At 41.2% G+C, this 17,105-nt stretch overlaps 1 protein-coding gene across 8 annotated transcripts in view; it reads right to left on the reverse strand.

The window, feature by feature from the left end:
* Nucleotides 1–837: 837 nt before the first annotated feature.
* The window catches only part of Gabra5 (gamma-aminobutyric acid type A receptor subunit alpha5), a 98,350-nt gene continuing 82,082 nt past the window's right edge, over nucleotides 838–17,105 (reverse strand). For 7 of the 8 annotated variants that reach the window (XM_006993448.4, XM_006993447.3, XM_015986937.3 and 4 more), the window contains 2 exons: nucleotides 12,735–12,946; nucleotides 871–2,059 (listed from right to left, as the gene is read on the reverse strand). In XM_006993448.4, coding sequence (XP_006993510.1) covers nucleotides 1,757–2,059; nucleotides 12,735–12,946 — 515 coding nt within the window. In that variant the 3' untranslated portion in view covers nucleotides 871–1,756. Of the gene's footprint in view, nucleotides 2,060–12,734; nucleotides 12,947–17,105 lie in introns of all 8 variants that reach the window. The other variant, XM_042277161.2, reaches the window with a different exon arrangement.

The raw sequence follows: 17,105 nt of genomic DNA on the forward strand, positions 1-17,105 counted from the left end.
CGGTCCTGTTGACATGGTGACTTCCAGGTTCAGTGAGAGAACCTATCTCAAAAAATAAGGGAAAAAGTGACTAAGGAAACCATCTTGCCTGCACATGAGCAGACATAGGCACTGGCATACACAAACACATGTGTGCATATGTAAACACATATGTATGCATACCCACATGTACAAAAAGACACATAAAGAAGGGGAGTTGGGGTATTTGGATGGCACCTTCCTTGTATAAACAGGCCTAATCATCATTCTGATTTTCTTGAGAGTTATAACTCTTCTGATATAATTCTGGAGTTCCAAATTTAGGACAGGACCTATTCCTTCCAACCTGCTGATATATATTTGAAGAGTAAGTAGGTGAATCAATTGTTCTACTTTGTCTGACTATTCATGAACAGCTGAAGGCTGGTGCAGAGCTAGGATCAGCAGCCACCATCGGGCCCATAAGAGAAGTGGGTTGTATGGCCAGGACCAGTAGTCATCAGATCTACAAGGAAGGGAACAAAGCCAGGGCAAAGCTATCACCAGGCCCATAAGGGAGGGTACAGAGACAAGACCAATAATGGAGGGTGTAGAGACAGGGCCAGTAGTCACCAGGCCTGCAGAAATGACCAGAAATTTGCTGAGGGAAGCACACTGAGATCCGTGGCAGGAAGAGGTACTGGCTGTACCTGACTATGCTTGCCATGTCAAGAAGTATCCTCGCTAAGCCTTCCCCTGCATAATTAGGTTGGAAAAGTGGGGAATCACCCACTAAGCAAAGCAAGTTAATATGAGATTTTATGTTATTTTCAGGAAGTTAGTTAATCAAACATTGAGTTTAGATTGTAAATGACATATGCTCATAAGATCAGTTTGTTTTTTAATTTTTTTAATGAACATTTAAGATTCATATACAAAAGCTAACAGAGCGATAATCCAATCATGAAATATGTACAGGGAATTAGAACAGAAAATTACAATTTCTCAGCACTGAAGCGGCAACAGGGGGAGCCGGCGTTCCAGAGACAGTGGGCAGAGTGCTGAGGCCAAGAACGACCATGACTTTGTGGCTTTAAGGTTTTAAGTTTCTTTTCTTTCTTAGTCATTATTAAGGTTGTAGAAATAAATTTCCACAAAATCAAGGTTAACTTTGAATCAGTTCATTTTTTCCCCTGGAGGAAATATTTGATCTGCTAATCTAACACACTATGTGCTTCTCATTAAATTTGTCTGCATAATGTTTGCTTATTCTATTTCTTAATGTCAGTTCATGCAGTATTTTACTAATTTCAGAACAGGAAGTGTTAAAGGCAATTAGTACTGGACTTAAATGTCCACAGTTTGCTCTTCATGGACAGTGTGCACCCCATGATCTTTGCAGGTGTCAAGTTGTCATGACTGGGATTCCTGAAAATGTTTTGTCAGCTGGGAAAAACGGTATGAAATGGCATTCGAAGTAGAAAAACATCATAGACTTGGAACAGTTAAAAATATACTTATCTTGTTTGTAAACTATTGATGTTAGGGTACTGAGCATCTGAGTGTCAGTCATTGCCTGCCGTTTTTCTAGAAGGTTGTTTGCTTTATCTGTTAAGGGGACATCTTTGAAATATCTGAAGTTACACGTAGAAACATCAAGGCAATATTATTTGTACATATTATTAAACATGCAAAATTTCCTGAAAGACCGTGCCCAGCCAGTCTCTGTGAACTTGGGCTCTCCTTGGTTCCATTTCTCTGGGAGTGTATTTTCCTGGAAGCTTGGGTCTTCCCTAGCTTACTTTGGAGAGGTGGCCCCTTTTATCACGGGCTCTCTATTTAAATATGTTGCCCAGTAAACTAAGTTGAAAGTGCCAAACAAGATAGGGAACACAATCCGGGACATTTTGTCGATCTTGCTGATGCTGTTGTATGTCTTTTTACTCTCAGACGTCTTCTCTTCAGAAGGTTTCACTGAGGCTGAAGGTGCATTCCCAGTCCCTGCTGGCAGCTGTTCCTTTGGGATGTTTGGAGGGTGAGTCAGCTTCCCAGTTGTAAAAGCATTTGTTGACTTATTTAGTTTGAGTTCACGTTCTTTTTTCTGCAAAATATGATAAGATAAAGATATGTCACCTTTCAGCTCTTGTTAAAGGTCTCATGGTCTATCTTCAGAAGAGATAAATGAACATGAACTCAGCCCTGGCAGAGGGCAGACTTTCAGAAACTTGCAAGCCTAGAATCTCAGAGTCAGCAGATAGATGTGGCTGAGCAAGAGTCTTTGTTGACGTTACTGTTTGGTGTTTCTCAGGAACCTAGTGTAATATGAATTAAGATCTCTCTGGCACCACACAGCAACAATTATTTCTTTAAGTGTGTCTAGGGGAGTGAGTACTCTATGTAGTTTGCTATGAGAAACATTCTGAAGACTGACCTAAGGAGAATTAAATGGAGAATGATTAAAAATGGCTGCTACAGTAAATAGTCCTTGGTGCAAGGTGTATCTCAGAAAGGGCTCCTGAGAATCAGCCATGCTGCTGCTTCCAACAGCACTCCATCCTTTTATTGTTGAGTAGTATTTCTTTTAAGAATGTATAACTATTTGTTTCTTGTTGATGGGCACATGTACTGTCTCCAGTTCTGACTATTCTGGATTCAGCAACTGTCAACACTCTTCTTCACACTGTTCTAATTTTGTCTTTTATTATATATGAAATTCTAGAACAGTGAATAAACTTTATGTGGAAAAATTAGAACTGTAGTTACATTTAGAGAGGTGAGGACAGACACTGTTTAGAAAGAGATATGTTGAGCTTCCTAGAAGCTAATGATTTGACAGGGATTTTGGGGGAACACAGGACTGTGTGTTTGCAAGAACTCAACAAAGATATGCCTAATGTTTGTGTACTTCAGTTTGGGTAGATTTTCCTCCAAGAGAATAAAATAAATAGTAAACTACACTGAACTCTTATTAATAGTATGCATAGAATTTATTTTTATTTGTTTAAAAATAAAATGGATGATGGATGAAAGATAGATAAATGAACAGATAATAATATACAGATGATGGATGAATGGATGGATCCTAAGTGGATGGATGAATAGATATATTTGATATATGGATTGTTATAACATAAATATAATATAAATATAATAAAATGTTATCAGCAGAAATAGAAACATTTTAAACATTGATGTATGTTTGAAAATATACATAATGAAATGCTGGTTTGAGTTTTTCATTTCAATTTCATTATTAAAACAACATCATCCCATTAAATAAAGTTTAAGTAAAATATAGCATTGCAAGTTATGGAGAATATATCAGCCACTAAAGATGTGAAAAGGTAACAAGTAGAGAGTGAAGGGAATGGGAGTGCAAATGAGAATAAAGGAAACTCAAGTGCTGAGCCAGATGCAAGAAGTATGGGACCTCCTAGAGACTACAGGAAGCAGAAGGGAGGGAAGCAGGCCATGCACTGAAAACCATCATGTAGGCTTCATGCCAGTCTTCCAGGGATTAGTAAGTGTGACTAACTGCTCTGAATAAATAAAATTTATTTAAAAAGTAAAAATATTTTTCTCAAACATTTTGAACTGTGGTTATCAAAGTTATGGGACCTGCAGACCTGGACAGCCAACCATACTGCTGTGCCATGGTGCCGTGAGATGAGCATGAGAAGGGGACAGAAACAGAACAGGACATACTTTGCAAAGAACTTAGAACAAGTCCAATATAGACTAGTTGCCCCTACAGATTATATGCAAAGACTAATTCCCAGGTGTTGTTTATTGCTAAATCAAGGCCAGGCTGTTTACATCAAGACTTAGTCCTTGCCATAGCTCCCTTTCTGTACGTACTCTGACAACTCAAGTTTCAGCCAATTGTTTACTGGCTGTGTAGAGCTATGTGTGAGTTTGTGTCTACATGCCTGCTGAGCTACTACTGGCTTGGCTCCAAACAGTAGCACCTAGCCCTAATCCATCTTTTGCTTAACTGATACCTTTTGTTTGTCCTATATGAGTCTTATCTCAGAGCCTCCTAAGGATACAAGGCCTATGCAAAACTTGGGTTCAGGAAACCCAGCAAACTGTGGTACCCGACAAATCGAGGAATTTGCACTTGGCACTGTATTTTTGACATCTCCTTTTAGGTTGTTTTGAGCATATGGAAATCAACTGGACTCCCCACTACTCACGCACAAAACTTACCAGCCAGAACAGACATTAAATGTTCAAGTGCAGGCCACAAAAGTCAGGAGAACAGGTGCAGGTCTGTCAGAACAGAGGCCCCCATGCTGCCTCAAAGGCCAAGCTAACTACCAGAAGGCCAACTCCCAACTTGGACAGAGACTGACAACTAGACCAGAGGTTACACCAGTTGCCAGAAATTCAGGCCACAAAGAAAACCAAAAGGAAACAGAAACCAAGGAACAAAATACTCAACAGAATACAAGAGATGGAAGAGAGTATCTCAGGCACTGAAGATACAGCAGAAGAAATAGATCAAATATTTGATCAATAGATCAAATAAATAACATCAAAAAATGTTAAATATAAAAAAACTCCTAGCACAAAATGTCCAGGAAATCTGGAACACCATGAACTCACCAAACATAAGAATAACAGAGATAGAAGGAGGAGAAGAATCTCAGCTCAAAACCAGAGAAAATATGTTTAGCAAAATCATAGAAGAAAATTTCCCTAACCTAAAGAATGACATGACTATAAAGGTACAAGAAGGTTACAGAACACCAAATAGATTGGATCAGAAAATAGAGTCCCCACATCATATAATAATCAAAGCACTAAACATACAGAACAAAGAAAGAATATTAAAAAGCTACAAGGGGAAAAGGCCAAGGAGCATTATAAAGCCAGACCTATAAGAATTACACCTGACTTCTCAATGCAGACTCTAAAAGCCAGAGGGCCTAGTCAGATGTCTTGCAGACTCTAAAAGATTACAGATACCAGCCCAGACAATATACCTACCAAAACCTTCAATCACCATAGATGGAGAAAACAAGACATTTCATGACAATGATAAATTTAAACAATATCTATCCACAAATCCAGCCCTATAGAAGATACTGGAAGGAAAACTCCAACCCAAGGAAGTAAACTATACCTATGAACATATAAGCAATAAATAATCTCACACCAGCAAAATTCAAAGAAGGGAAACACACACACACACACACACACACACACACACACACACACACAAACACCCCACACACATACACACACAACACACATGCTACCACCACCACCACCAACAACAACTTAATACAGGAATTAACAATCAGTGGTCATTAATATATCTCAATATTAATGACTCAATTCACCAATAAAAAGAAAAAGACTAAGAGAATAGATATGAAAGCAGGGCCCACCCTTCTGCTGAATACAAGAAGCACATCTAAACATCAAAGACAGATATTACCTCAAAGTAAAGGATTGGAAAAAAATTTTTCAATCAAAGGGACCTAACAATCAAGCTGGTATAGTTATCATAATATCTAACAAAATAGACTTCAAACCAAAATTAATCAAAAGCGATTGTGGTGGTTTCAGAGAGAATGACTCCCAAAGGGAGTGGCACTATTAGGAAGTGTGGCCTTATTGAAGTAGGTGTGACCTTGTTGGAGGAAGTGTGTCACTGTGGGGGCAGTTTTTGAGGTCTCTTTTGCTCGTTTCACTCACTGTGACACTCCATCTACTTCCTGTTGCCTGTATATCAACATGTAGCAACTTCTTCTCCAGCACCATGTCTACCTGCATGCTGCCATGCTCCCCACCATTATAATTGACTAAACCTCTGAAACTGTAAGCTTCCACCTCAGTTAAATGTTTTCCTTTATAAGAGTTGCTATGGTCAGAGTATCTCTTCATTGCAATAGAAACCCTAACTAAGACACAGATGGGAAAGGGTATTTCATACATATTAAAGGAAAATCCACCAGGATGATATCTTAATTTTGAACCCCTATGCCACAAATACAAAAGCACTCATATTTGTAAAAGAAGCATTACTAAAGCTTAAATCACACATCGAACCCCACACGTTAATAGCAGGAGATTTCAACACCCCATTGTCACCAATGGACAGAGCTGCCAGACAGAAACTAAACAGAGAAACACCAGAACTAACAGACATTATGACTCAAATGGACCTAACAGATATCTACAGAACATTTCACCCAAACAAAAAGGAATATACCTCTTCTCAGCACCTCATGGAACCTTCTCCAAAATTGACCATATACTCATCCACAAAGTAAGTCTTAATAGACATGAGGAAATTTAAAAAAAACCCTATATCCTATCAGGGCACAATGGATTCAAGTTGGATTTCAGCAACAGAAACAATAGAAATCCTACAAACTCATGGAAACTGTATAACTCTCTGCTGAATAGCCACTGGGTCAAGGAAGAAAGAAAGAAAGATATGAAAGGCTTCCTATAATTCAATGAAAATGAATGCACAAAACACTCAAATTTATGGAACACAATGGAAGTGGTGCTAAGAGGAAAGTTCATAGGTCTAAGTGCCTCCTGCATGAAGAAATTAGAGAATTCTCATATCAGAGACTTAGTAGCACACTTGAAAGTTCTACAACAAAAAGAAGCAGACACACCCAAGAGGAGTATACAGCAGGAAATAATTGAACCCAGGGTTGAAATAAATAAAATAGAAAGAAAGAGAGCAATACAAAGAATCAATGAAACAAAGAGTTGATTCTTTGAGAAAATCAACAAGATAGACACATCCTTATCCAAACTAACTAAAAGGTAGAGAGAGAATATCCAAATTAACAAAATCAGAAATAAAAAGGGGGATGTAACAACAAAATGCTGAGGAAATCCAATGAATCATTAGATCATACGTCAAAAATCTGTATTTCACAAAATTGAAAAATCAAAAAGAAATGGACAATTTTCTTGATAGATACTACTTACCAAAGTTAAATCAAGATCAGATAAACAATTTCAATAGACCTATAATTGCCAAGGAAATAGAAGCAATCAGTAAAAGTCTCCCCCCCCCAAAAAAAAAGCCCAGGGCCAGATGGTTTTAATGCAGAATTCTACCAGACCTTCAAAGATGAGCTAATACAAATACTCCTCAAATTATTCCACAGAACAGAAATGCAAACTCCATTAAAATTCCATCACAATTCTTTACAGACCTTGAAAGAAGAATGCTCAACTTCATATGAAAAAACAAAAAACCCAGGATAGCTAAAACAATCCTGTACAGTAGAACAACTTCTGGAGGTATCCCCGATTTCAATCTGTACTACAGAGTAATATTAATAAAAATCCCATGTATTGGCATAAAAACTGACAGGTTGATCATTGGAATCAAATTGAGGACCCAGATGTAAATCAATACACCTATAGACACCTGATTTTTCAACAAAGAAGCCAAAATTACACAATGGAAAAAGAAAGCATCTTCAACAAATGGTGCTGGTCTAACTGGATGTCTGCTTGTAGATAAGTGCAAATAGATTCATATCTATCACTCTGCACAAAATTCAAGTCCAAGTGGATAAAAGACCTCAGCATAAAACCAGATGCACTGAACCTGATAGAAGAGAAAGGAGGAATGGCCTTGAACACATCAGCACAGCAGAAAACTTCATGAACAGAATACCAATTACACAGGCACTGAGATCAATAATTAATAAATGGGACCTCATGAAACTGAAAAAGCCTCTGCAAGGCAAAGGACACCATCAATAGTACAAAAAGGCAGCTCATAGAATGTGAAAAGATTTTCACCAACTTCACATCTGACAGAGGGCTAATATCGAAAATATGTAAAGAACCCAAGAAACTAGATATCAATAAAGTAAATAATCTAATTAACAAATGGGATACTGTAGCCAGAAGTTTTCTTAGATCCCACCTGGCCCTGCAGTCCTGCAACAGCTTATAAAATAATCACTCAGAGGCTTATACTAATTATGAACTGGATGGCTTATGGCAGGCCTCTTGTTAGCTAGCTCTTTTAGTTTAACTCAACCCATAACTATTAATCTACATATCTCCACATGTTCCATGGCTTTATCTACATCCCATTACATGTTGCTCCTAGGATGGCAGTCTGGCATCTCTTCCACTCCACCTTTCTCTTTATTGTCTCTCTCCTTGGATTGGCCTATGGTAAGGCAGCTTAGAGGCAGGCTGGAAGTCCAAGCAGATAAACAGAGAGAAAGAAGAAAGGAGAGGAGAGGGGGATGCCAGCAGCCACCAAAGGAGAAGCAAGATGCCAGCCGACTGGAAACACCACAGCCATTGTGGCAAAAACAGATTAATAGAAATGGGTTAATTTAAGATAAAAGAGCTAGCTAGCAAAAAGTATACCACAGGCCATACAGTTTGTAAACAATATTAAGTCTCTGAGTGATTATTTTGTAAGTGGCTGTGGGACTGTGGGGCCAGGTGGGACCGGAGAAACCTTCTGGCTACAAGGTATAGATCTAAACAGAAAATTCTCAACAGAAGAATCTCAAACACTTAAATGTTCAATGTCGTTAGCCACCAGAGAAATGCAAATCAAATCAACTCTTAAATTCCATCTCACACCTGTCAGAATGCCTAAGTGTCATAAAAACCCAAGTGACAGCTCATGCTGGAGAGGATGTTGAGCAAGGCAATACTCCTCCATCGCTGGTGGGAGCGCAAACATGTATAGCCCCTTTGTAAATCAATATGGTGGTTTCTCAGGAAAACTGAGAATCAGTCTACCTCAAGACCCAGCTATACCAATCCTGGGCATATACCCAAGGAATACTCCACCATACTCAAGAACACTTGCACAACTAAACTATGTTCGTAGCAGCTTTATTTATAATAGCTAGAAACTTGAAACAACCTAGATGTCCCTCAACCAAAAAAATGGATAAAGAAAATGTGGTACATTTACATAATAGAATATTAGTCATCTGTTAAAAACAATGACATCAGGAGATTTGCTGGCAAATGGATGGAACTAGAAAAGATCCTCAGTGAAGTAACCCAGACCCAGAAAAACAAACATGGTATGCACTCACTCATAAGTGACTATTAGCCATAAAGTAAAAGAGAATCATGCTACAACCCATAGACCCAGAGAAGCTAAGTAACAAGGAAGGCTTAAGGGGGGTACATGAATTTCACTGTGAAGGGGAAATAAAATCAAGATTGACAGTGGAATGGGGGAGGGTTGTGGAAGGAGGAAAATGGGGATGGGAATGGGAGAGATTAGATGCTGGGGAGGATAGAGGGAGAGAGTACTGGGACAGACAACTGGAATCTGGGGGGCATCTCTGGGATGAGCTAGAAACCTAGAGCAGTGGAAACTCCCAGGAATCTATGAGGGTGACCCTAGCTAAGACTTCTAGCAATGGGGGCTATGGATTCTGAACTGGCCATCTCCTGTAACCAGGTAGAACTTCCCGTGAGCCACAAACCCTTAGACCTACAATTTGTCCTGCCTTCAAGATGTACTGGGGTAAAAATGGCACAGGAATTGTGGGAGTGATCAACTAACGATGCACAATGAGAGACCCTGAGAGGGATCTCCCCTCTGAGGACTGGGACCCAGAGGTGGGATACCCGAGGCCTAGGATAGACCTAAAAATGAATGGAAAAACCAAGAGTCAATGAAATGGCTCCTAGTGATATTCTGCTATACTCATAGATTGATGCCTAGTCCATCTGTCATCAGAGAGGCTTTATCCAGCAACTGATGGAAACAGATGAAGAGACCCCACAACCGAACATTAGGTGGAGCTTGGGGAATCCTGTGCAAGAGGGAGAGGAAGGATTGTAGGATCCAGTGGTGTCAAGGACACCACAAGAAAACTCACAGAAACAACTAACCTGGGCTAATAAGGGTCCAAAGAGACAGAACTGACAACCAGGGTGCCTGCATGGGATTGAACTAGGTCCTCTGCATGTGTGTTACAGTTGTGTAACTTAGTCTTCTTATGAGAGTGACTCCTAACAGTGAGAGTTGGGAGATGTCTCTGATTCTGTTGCCTGCTTTTGGGACCCATTCCTCCTACCAAATTGCCTCATCCAGCCTAGTCTTACTGCAACTTGATATCCCATGACTGGCTGATATCCATGAGATACCCACTTGTATCTGAAGAGAAACAGTGGAGGAGGAATGGTAGGGGGAGGAGCTGGGAAGAGGGGAGGAAGGGGAAACTTTGGTTGGGATGTAAAAACAAACAAATAAAGATGGCCAAGAGTCACTCTCAGACAAGACAGCTGCCTAGAAAAGGCTCAAAGCACATGAACCACCTAGAAGAAGCAGACACCAGGCAGGCTGCTTGGAAGATGCTCCAGCCAAGTGAACTAACTGGAATGGACACTTCCAAAGCTGTTGAGCTGTCTGCAGGCTGTGCAGTGTGCTCAAGCTTCCCAGCTTTTGTAAGCTGTCACCCATGGACGTTGATGATTCAGGTGCCTTTGAGTCAGCTCTGCTCCTGTAAGCAACTCCTCACTCATATTCCTTTAACCCCAATATAACTCATTGGTTCACTGTGTTGGTCTTTAGAACTCTATGCACCTTGGTCTGTGCTTCCCTATCTGGAGCGACTGATGCTTGTTAAGGTCTCCCGAGGAAGAATGTCACTCAAAACCCACATGTCAGCCAGTCAGGCAGTGGCATCACTTCCCTACCATGTCCTCTGACTTGCTTCAGGGCTTCACTATGGGTTATTTGAGGCTCTACTGAGCCTGCACACAGAGCATCATTGTCTTCTGCCTCATCTCACGCCTTCCTCCTTTCTCAGGGATAGGAAACAATGGAGCACATGGCCTGTTTTCTGAGGTCTTACAGTTTTCTCTACTTCTAGTGATAATCACCTCACAGCAACACCACTAGGGTGTCATTATCATTCAGTCCCTGGATCTTTCAGTGTGCCTGGCCTGCCTGGTAGCATACTTCCACACAAAGAGCCTTCCAGCATTGGGGTAGGGCTCAGCACTGGGGAACAACTCGTCATCTTGAAGTTCCATAGAGCTGACCAATGCACAATGTGGGTGGGGGTTAGCCAGTCCATGTTTCCTTCATTTGCCCCACCCCAGGTCCTCACACAGACCTACAGAAGAGCAGTTACACAGAACCTGAGCTGGTGGTGTTGGCACTGTATCTAACAGCATGCTATCTTGCTCTCTGCCCAAGACCTCACAATCCACCTGGACTCGGGACTTGGGAAGGCCTTACACTTTGTGCAAAGGCATCTCAAGAGCATTTCTTCTTAGACTTGACCAACTCCAGTCTATCACCATGTAGCCCTTAAAAGTTCGGGAAGCCAGCAAGCTTTTATCTTCCAGTAACATGAGGTAGGTTGGTTAGCCCTATCTTTCCACATTATTCATGTTTCTTCCCCACAAATGGCCTTCTTGACTGCCTTGGCTACCCTTTGTAAGTCTCAAACCCTGAGGACACCCTGTCTCTACAAATGTTTCCCCAGATCCCTACAGATCAACCACAACAGCTGAATCATTTGTGTCTCCCTAGACCCTGAAAACAAACACAAATGGGCACTGTGAAGAAGCAACAAGCATTGGGGTTAGTGCCCTGGACAGTCAGACATCAAGTGAGCTCAGATGAAGGAGCTCGGTGTTAGCATATCTTTATAAACTTCCACTGGAGAGAACTTAGCAGGTAGGCTGTGGTACACCTCCAAGCAAGGCTCCTATTGTCAGCCCCTCACTCTTGTCTCCCAGTTCCTGCAGCCCTGTCCTCTTACACAGCCAAGCTGACTTTGAGGTATGACTGTGAATAGCATATGACATGAGGGATAAAATACTGTACTTGAAAAAGAGGACAGACAGTTCATGGTAAAGTCAAGAAAAGAAATGTAGTATCCAATCCCAGACAAGCAAGGGCTGAAGGTGGGGGAGAACCAGATGAACTCCATGGGATGAAAGTGCCCAGGTTTGCCAGCTGCTCTGGTTCGGGATAGCTAATTCTATTCATGCATAACCCTGTCTGAACTCCTTCCAGGCTTATTTCCCAGTGGAAAGATTAAGATTTCCTTTCAAACTTCCCCTGGAAGAACTGACCGCCCCCCCTTCTCTTAGCACCAAGAACTTGCTTAAGTATCTGCTCTGTGCACAGTAGGATTAGCAGGTTATCATTGGTGGTTTTATTTTCTGGGTACATACATTTTCTCACTCTCCCAAGGAAGTAATTCAGCCTGGAATCTGGTGCTGTTCTTTAGATTTGGTCAAAACCATGTGTGAAATATGCAATGAAAGATTTGACAGTGTGACACTTCACATCATTATGCATACTCACAGCCTGAGTAGGCCAAATCATTTTCTTGGAGCACTGGGTCTTTTGGCTGATGGACAACTTCCATTAAGCTGTCCCTCCTCTTCAGGACACGATGGCTACCTCACAGAAGATATAGCACATGCAGGGCTCAGGGACAAAAGAACATGCTGTAGTGTGAACTGAGGTTAAAACCCTGACACATCACCCCTAGAGAGTTAGGATTATTTTTACAAAAATAAGCAGTTTGAATATGAGTGAGTCGAAGCCCCTCACTGAACACCAGATCTTTTACTTGAAATTGATTTAAAATAAAATAGACCATCTGTAAGGACCTGCAAAAGCCTTGCAGCTGAGTGGAAGGGCCATTCTGGAGGGAGAGGTGGGAAACTAAATCCCTTGTTGAAAATTTGGACCCAGAATTAGACCCGATTTCTTTGGCAACGGAACCCCACCCCAAATTAAAGGAGGCTAATAAGCCATCTGTTACCTTGATTTTGGCTGCTTCAAGGGCCTTCTTGCCATCCCAGGCCCATCCTCTCTTTGTGAAGTAGTTGACTGTGGCAAATTCAATCAGAGCAGAGAAGACAAAGGCATAACAAACAGCAATGAACCAGTCCATGGCTGTGGCATAGGCCACTTTGGGCAGCGAGTTCCGGGCACTGATGCTGAGGGTGGTCATGGTCAGTACTGTGGTCACTCCTGCTTAGCGGGGAGAGGGGGAGACAAGGAGAGGCAGAAGACAACATGGGAACAGGGACCAGTGTTCTTTTCCAGAGCTCCCTCCCTGAATGTGATGACACAAGTCCTCTTTCTTTAGCCTGGGCTGACTCCTTTCTCCCTGAATGTGTCTGTGATTATAACATTTTCTGCAGCAAAAACGTTACTTAACTAATTGCTCCCACTGTCCCCTTTCTCTATAATACAAATTGAGGAGGGCATGCAGTTTTGTATGATTTCTATATAACTATGCTCTCTTTATATGGACAGATGCTTTGGATGAGTGGTATGTCTCTGGGACTAAGGTAAGAACCCTGGAAAATGGCAATGATCTTCACACAGGACTCAGTGTGCCTCATAGTAATTTTCTGTGTACCTTGTAAGCAATGGGCAGGGACAAAAATGATTCAGTGTGTTCCTTTCTTGTATGCTGACCATACAGAGATGTTGGAGATACCTGGGTATCACTGCACCGTGATGGGAACTTCACTCCTTCAAAGCAGAGACAATATCTGCTTGAGTCATTTTGGCTCTACAGACACTGAAGTGGCTTTACAGGAAAGCCAGGTTGCTTGGCTTTACAATGGGGAGATCTGTGTTACCAGACAAGTGTCTGTCTCTGACACTGAGCTACTAAGGGTGTACTGTACCCACCATGCAGGAAGAGCTGAAGATTTACAGGCACTTAGCAGTGTACCCAATTTCCCACCTTGTGAAGAAACAGCCCATCTCTAGAGTCAGGACTGGGGACTCTTACAATCTAGACAGTCTCTCTTCTTCCACACTTCTGTGACATGGACCTGTGTATGGTATATGGCTGGAATGTACCTGTCATGGGTCAAACTGTGATGCCCTTCAAATTGGTGCACTGAAGTCCTAATCATAGCTACCTAGGATTGTGACCTTATAAGGAACTAGGCTCTGAAGAAGCAATAACATCAGCAGACAGTGTGGGCCCTAATCCAGTGTGACTGACATTCTTTAAAAGAGGAAATTCTGACAAAACATGCACACAGGGCAAACACTAACCCTAGGCCTACCATAAGCCAGAACAGACTCCTGGATCAGAGATGGTTGTGGAATATTAGTTAAAGATGTATTACATTCTTTCATGCTGTGGAACATTGGTTCAATGATGCAAAAGTGTGTCACATTCTTTTATGTTACATTTGTTTAACTCTGTGAAGCTGTGTTACTTTGCCTGTCTAAAACACCCGATTGGTTTAATAAAGAGCTGAATGGCCACTAGCTGGGAAGGATAGGAATAAGCAGAGCTGTCAGGCAGAGAGAATAAATAAGAGAAGAAGAGAGAGGGAAAAGAAAAAGGGAAAGAAGAGGAGGACTCCAGGGGCCAACCACCCAGCCACACAGCCAGCAGTGCAGTAAGAAGTAAAGAAAGGTATATAGAAGAGAGAAAAATAAAAGCCCAGAGGTAAAAGGTAGATGGGATAATTTAAGTTAAGAAAAGCTGGCTAGAAACAAGCCAAGCTAAGGCTGGGCATTCCTAAGTAAGAATAAGTCATCAATGATTTTTTAGGAGCTGGGCCCACAAAGAGCAAAGAGTTAAAAACAAAAACAAAAACAAAACAAAACCTACAAGAGATTCCTTCAAATCTCAGGATGAACCCTGCTAGTATCTTGATCTTGGATTCCTACCTTCCACAGCCATGAGACAACAAAACTATGTTTTTAAGCTGGACACTTTCTATAGAAGCCCTGTGAAACTAGTACAATGGAACACTACAGAGCCAGTGGTGGGCCAGCAGCTAGAAGACTTGCAACTCACAGAACATGGAACCTATGTAGAATTAATGCCTAGTGAGTCATTGATTTTACATCGTGATTTTTCTTAGCAATCCACTCAGTGACTTATGCTGAGGAAATAGTTCAGTACAGATGCTCAAACAGTTCTCTTCTCAGGTATTTAATGTTTGAACATGTGCTGGGAATCTCCAAGATGAAACAGACTATTGCAGGTAGTATTGCTCATGCTTTGCCCTACGTAAGTAATAAATATCTAGAGAGTTTGTTAAGCCCATCAGCTTGGTGAGTGAGTGCTTCCTGGTCATGAACCAATCCCCACACCTTGATTACATAGTCTAAACTTAGTCATGGTAAGGAAGTTGATAACCCGGAGTAGAGTGATGACCAGGAGGCTCAGGACTCTTAGACTTCTTATATACCATCAAGATAAAGTGCATGTCAACACCTTCCTACTAAGGAAGGAAAACTGTAGATGTAGGAGCTTGTGTGAAAACTGTACTTCATATGAGCCTATGTTGTCACAACTAACCTGCAAAATTGCTTTTAGTATACCTTCTTAAGTGGGAGGAGAATGAGTGTTGTGGGTTAGACAAATCTCAGCCCAAAGATCCCTAGTGTTAAAGGTTAGGTCCCCAACCCCTGGTGGTGGAGAGTAGCATAGAGTTTTCTAGTCATGGGAAGGGTCATACCCTAAAAGGAGATATTGGGGCCCAGCTTCTGTTTGTTTCTGTTTCTTTATCTTTCAGCTTCTCTATGTCTGTGGTAGTTTCAATATAATTGGCCCCCATAAGCTCATAGCAAGTGACACTATTAGGAAGTGTAGGTATGGCCTTATAGGAAGAGTTTTGTCACTGTGGGGGTTGGTTTTGGGCTCTCATATATGCTCAAGCCATTCCCAGTGACTCAGACAATTTCCTGTTGCCTGCAAGATGTAGACCTCTCAGTTCTCTCTCCAGCACCATGCCTACCAGCATGCTGCCATGTTCCATCCTACTATGATGATAATGTAAGTCATTCAAGTAAATGTTTCCCTTTGTAAGAATTGCTGTGGTCATAGTGTCTCTTCACAGCAATAAAAACCCTAACTAGGAAAATTTCTATATCTTTGACTCTCATTGTTCTTGCCTCTCACTGTCTCTGTCACTCCATCTATCTGTCTCTCTTTGTCTGTCTCTGTCCATCTTTCTGTCTTTGTCTCTCTCTGTCTCTGTCTCTCTCTCTCTCACACACACAGACACACACACACACACACACACACACACACACACACACACACGCCACGAGGTGAAGATGTTTGCCATGGTGTGTTGCTTTGCCACCGGCCCAAAATCAACACAAACAAATAACCACAGACTAAGAATCTCTAAAACTGTGAGCTAAAATAAATCTTTTCTGTGGGATGTCTTTCCGTACACTGTGAATATGTGTTGCTCTGATTGGTTGATAAATAAAATGCCTATTGGCCAGTAGCCAGACAGGAAGTATAGGTGGGGAAAGCAGAGAGGAGATTTCTGGGAAGAGGAAGGAAGAGTCAGGATTTGCCAGCCAGATACAGAGGAAACAAGATGACAAGGTAGAATTAAGAAAAGTTATCAAGCTATGTGACTAAACATAGATAAGAATTATGGGTTAATTTAAGTGCAAGAGCTAGTCAGTAACAAGCCTGAGCTAATGGCCAAGCAGTTTTAATTAATTTAAGCCTCTGTATGTTTACTTGGGAGGCGTGAATGGAAGAGATTTGTCCCAACCAACAGCACACCGGGATATAGGAAAACTCCGAACTACAAATCTTTCTTCTTTTAGGATTAGTAAACACAGGTACTATGTTAAGAGTAACAGAAAGCCAGCTAGTACAGGGAACTTCAAGGCAAGAGAGAGTCAAACCATCCACTGTATACAGCTTGATCCTGCTGTATCTAATATCTTAGGGACACATAATGATGGTTTTCTAGATTGTTCTTCAATAGTATAATTCAATAATATCATTCTTACATAACTATTTCCTTTGAATTGAAACATTCATTTCTGGGAGACTCATAAGACTCAGGAATCTGCCTCAGAAACTTACAAGTGTCAGAAAGCTTGAAATTTATAAAAGTCACAAGGCCCTTCCTCCAGATTATATAAGCAGAGTACAACTGTTAAGGAGGGGAGGTTCATTATGGATCTGCCTGCATGTTGACAGCGATGCAGCTCTCATATGTCCTCAGCTTGCTTCTGTAAGTAAACTCCCAACTATGATCCTGTAAGTTACTCTGATAAGACAAACTCACTGGCTCACCAAGATAGGTTTGAATGGAATCATTTCTCTGGTCTGTCATTATTGTCTCACCTGGGATGAACAGACATTTCTCATGCATCCAGGAAAAGTCATTTG

Source organism: Peromyscus maniculatus, chromosome 1, assembly GCF_049852395.1.
Source record: "Peromyscus maniculatus bairdii isolate BWxNUB_F1_BW_parent chromosome 1, HU_Pman_BW_mat_3.1, whole genome shotgun sequence".
NCBI lineage: Eukaryota > Metazoa > Chordata > Mammalia > Rodentia > Cricetidae > Peromyscus > Peromyscus maniculatus.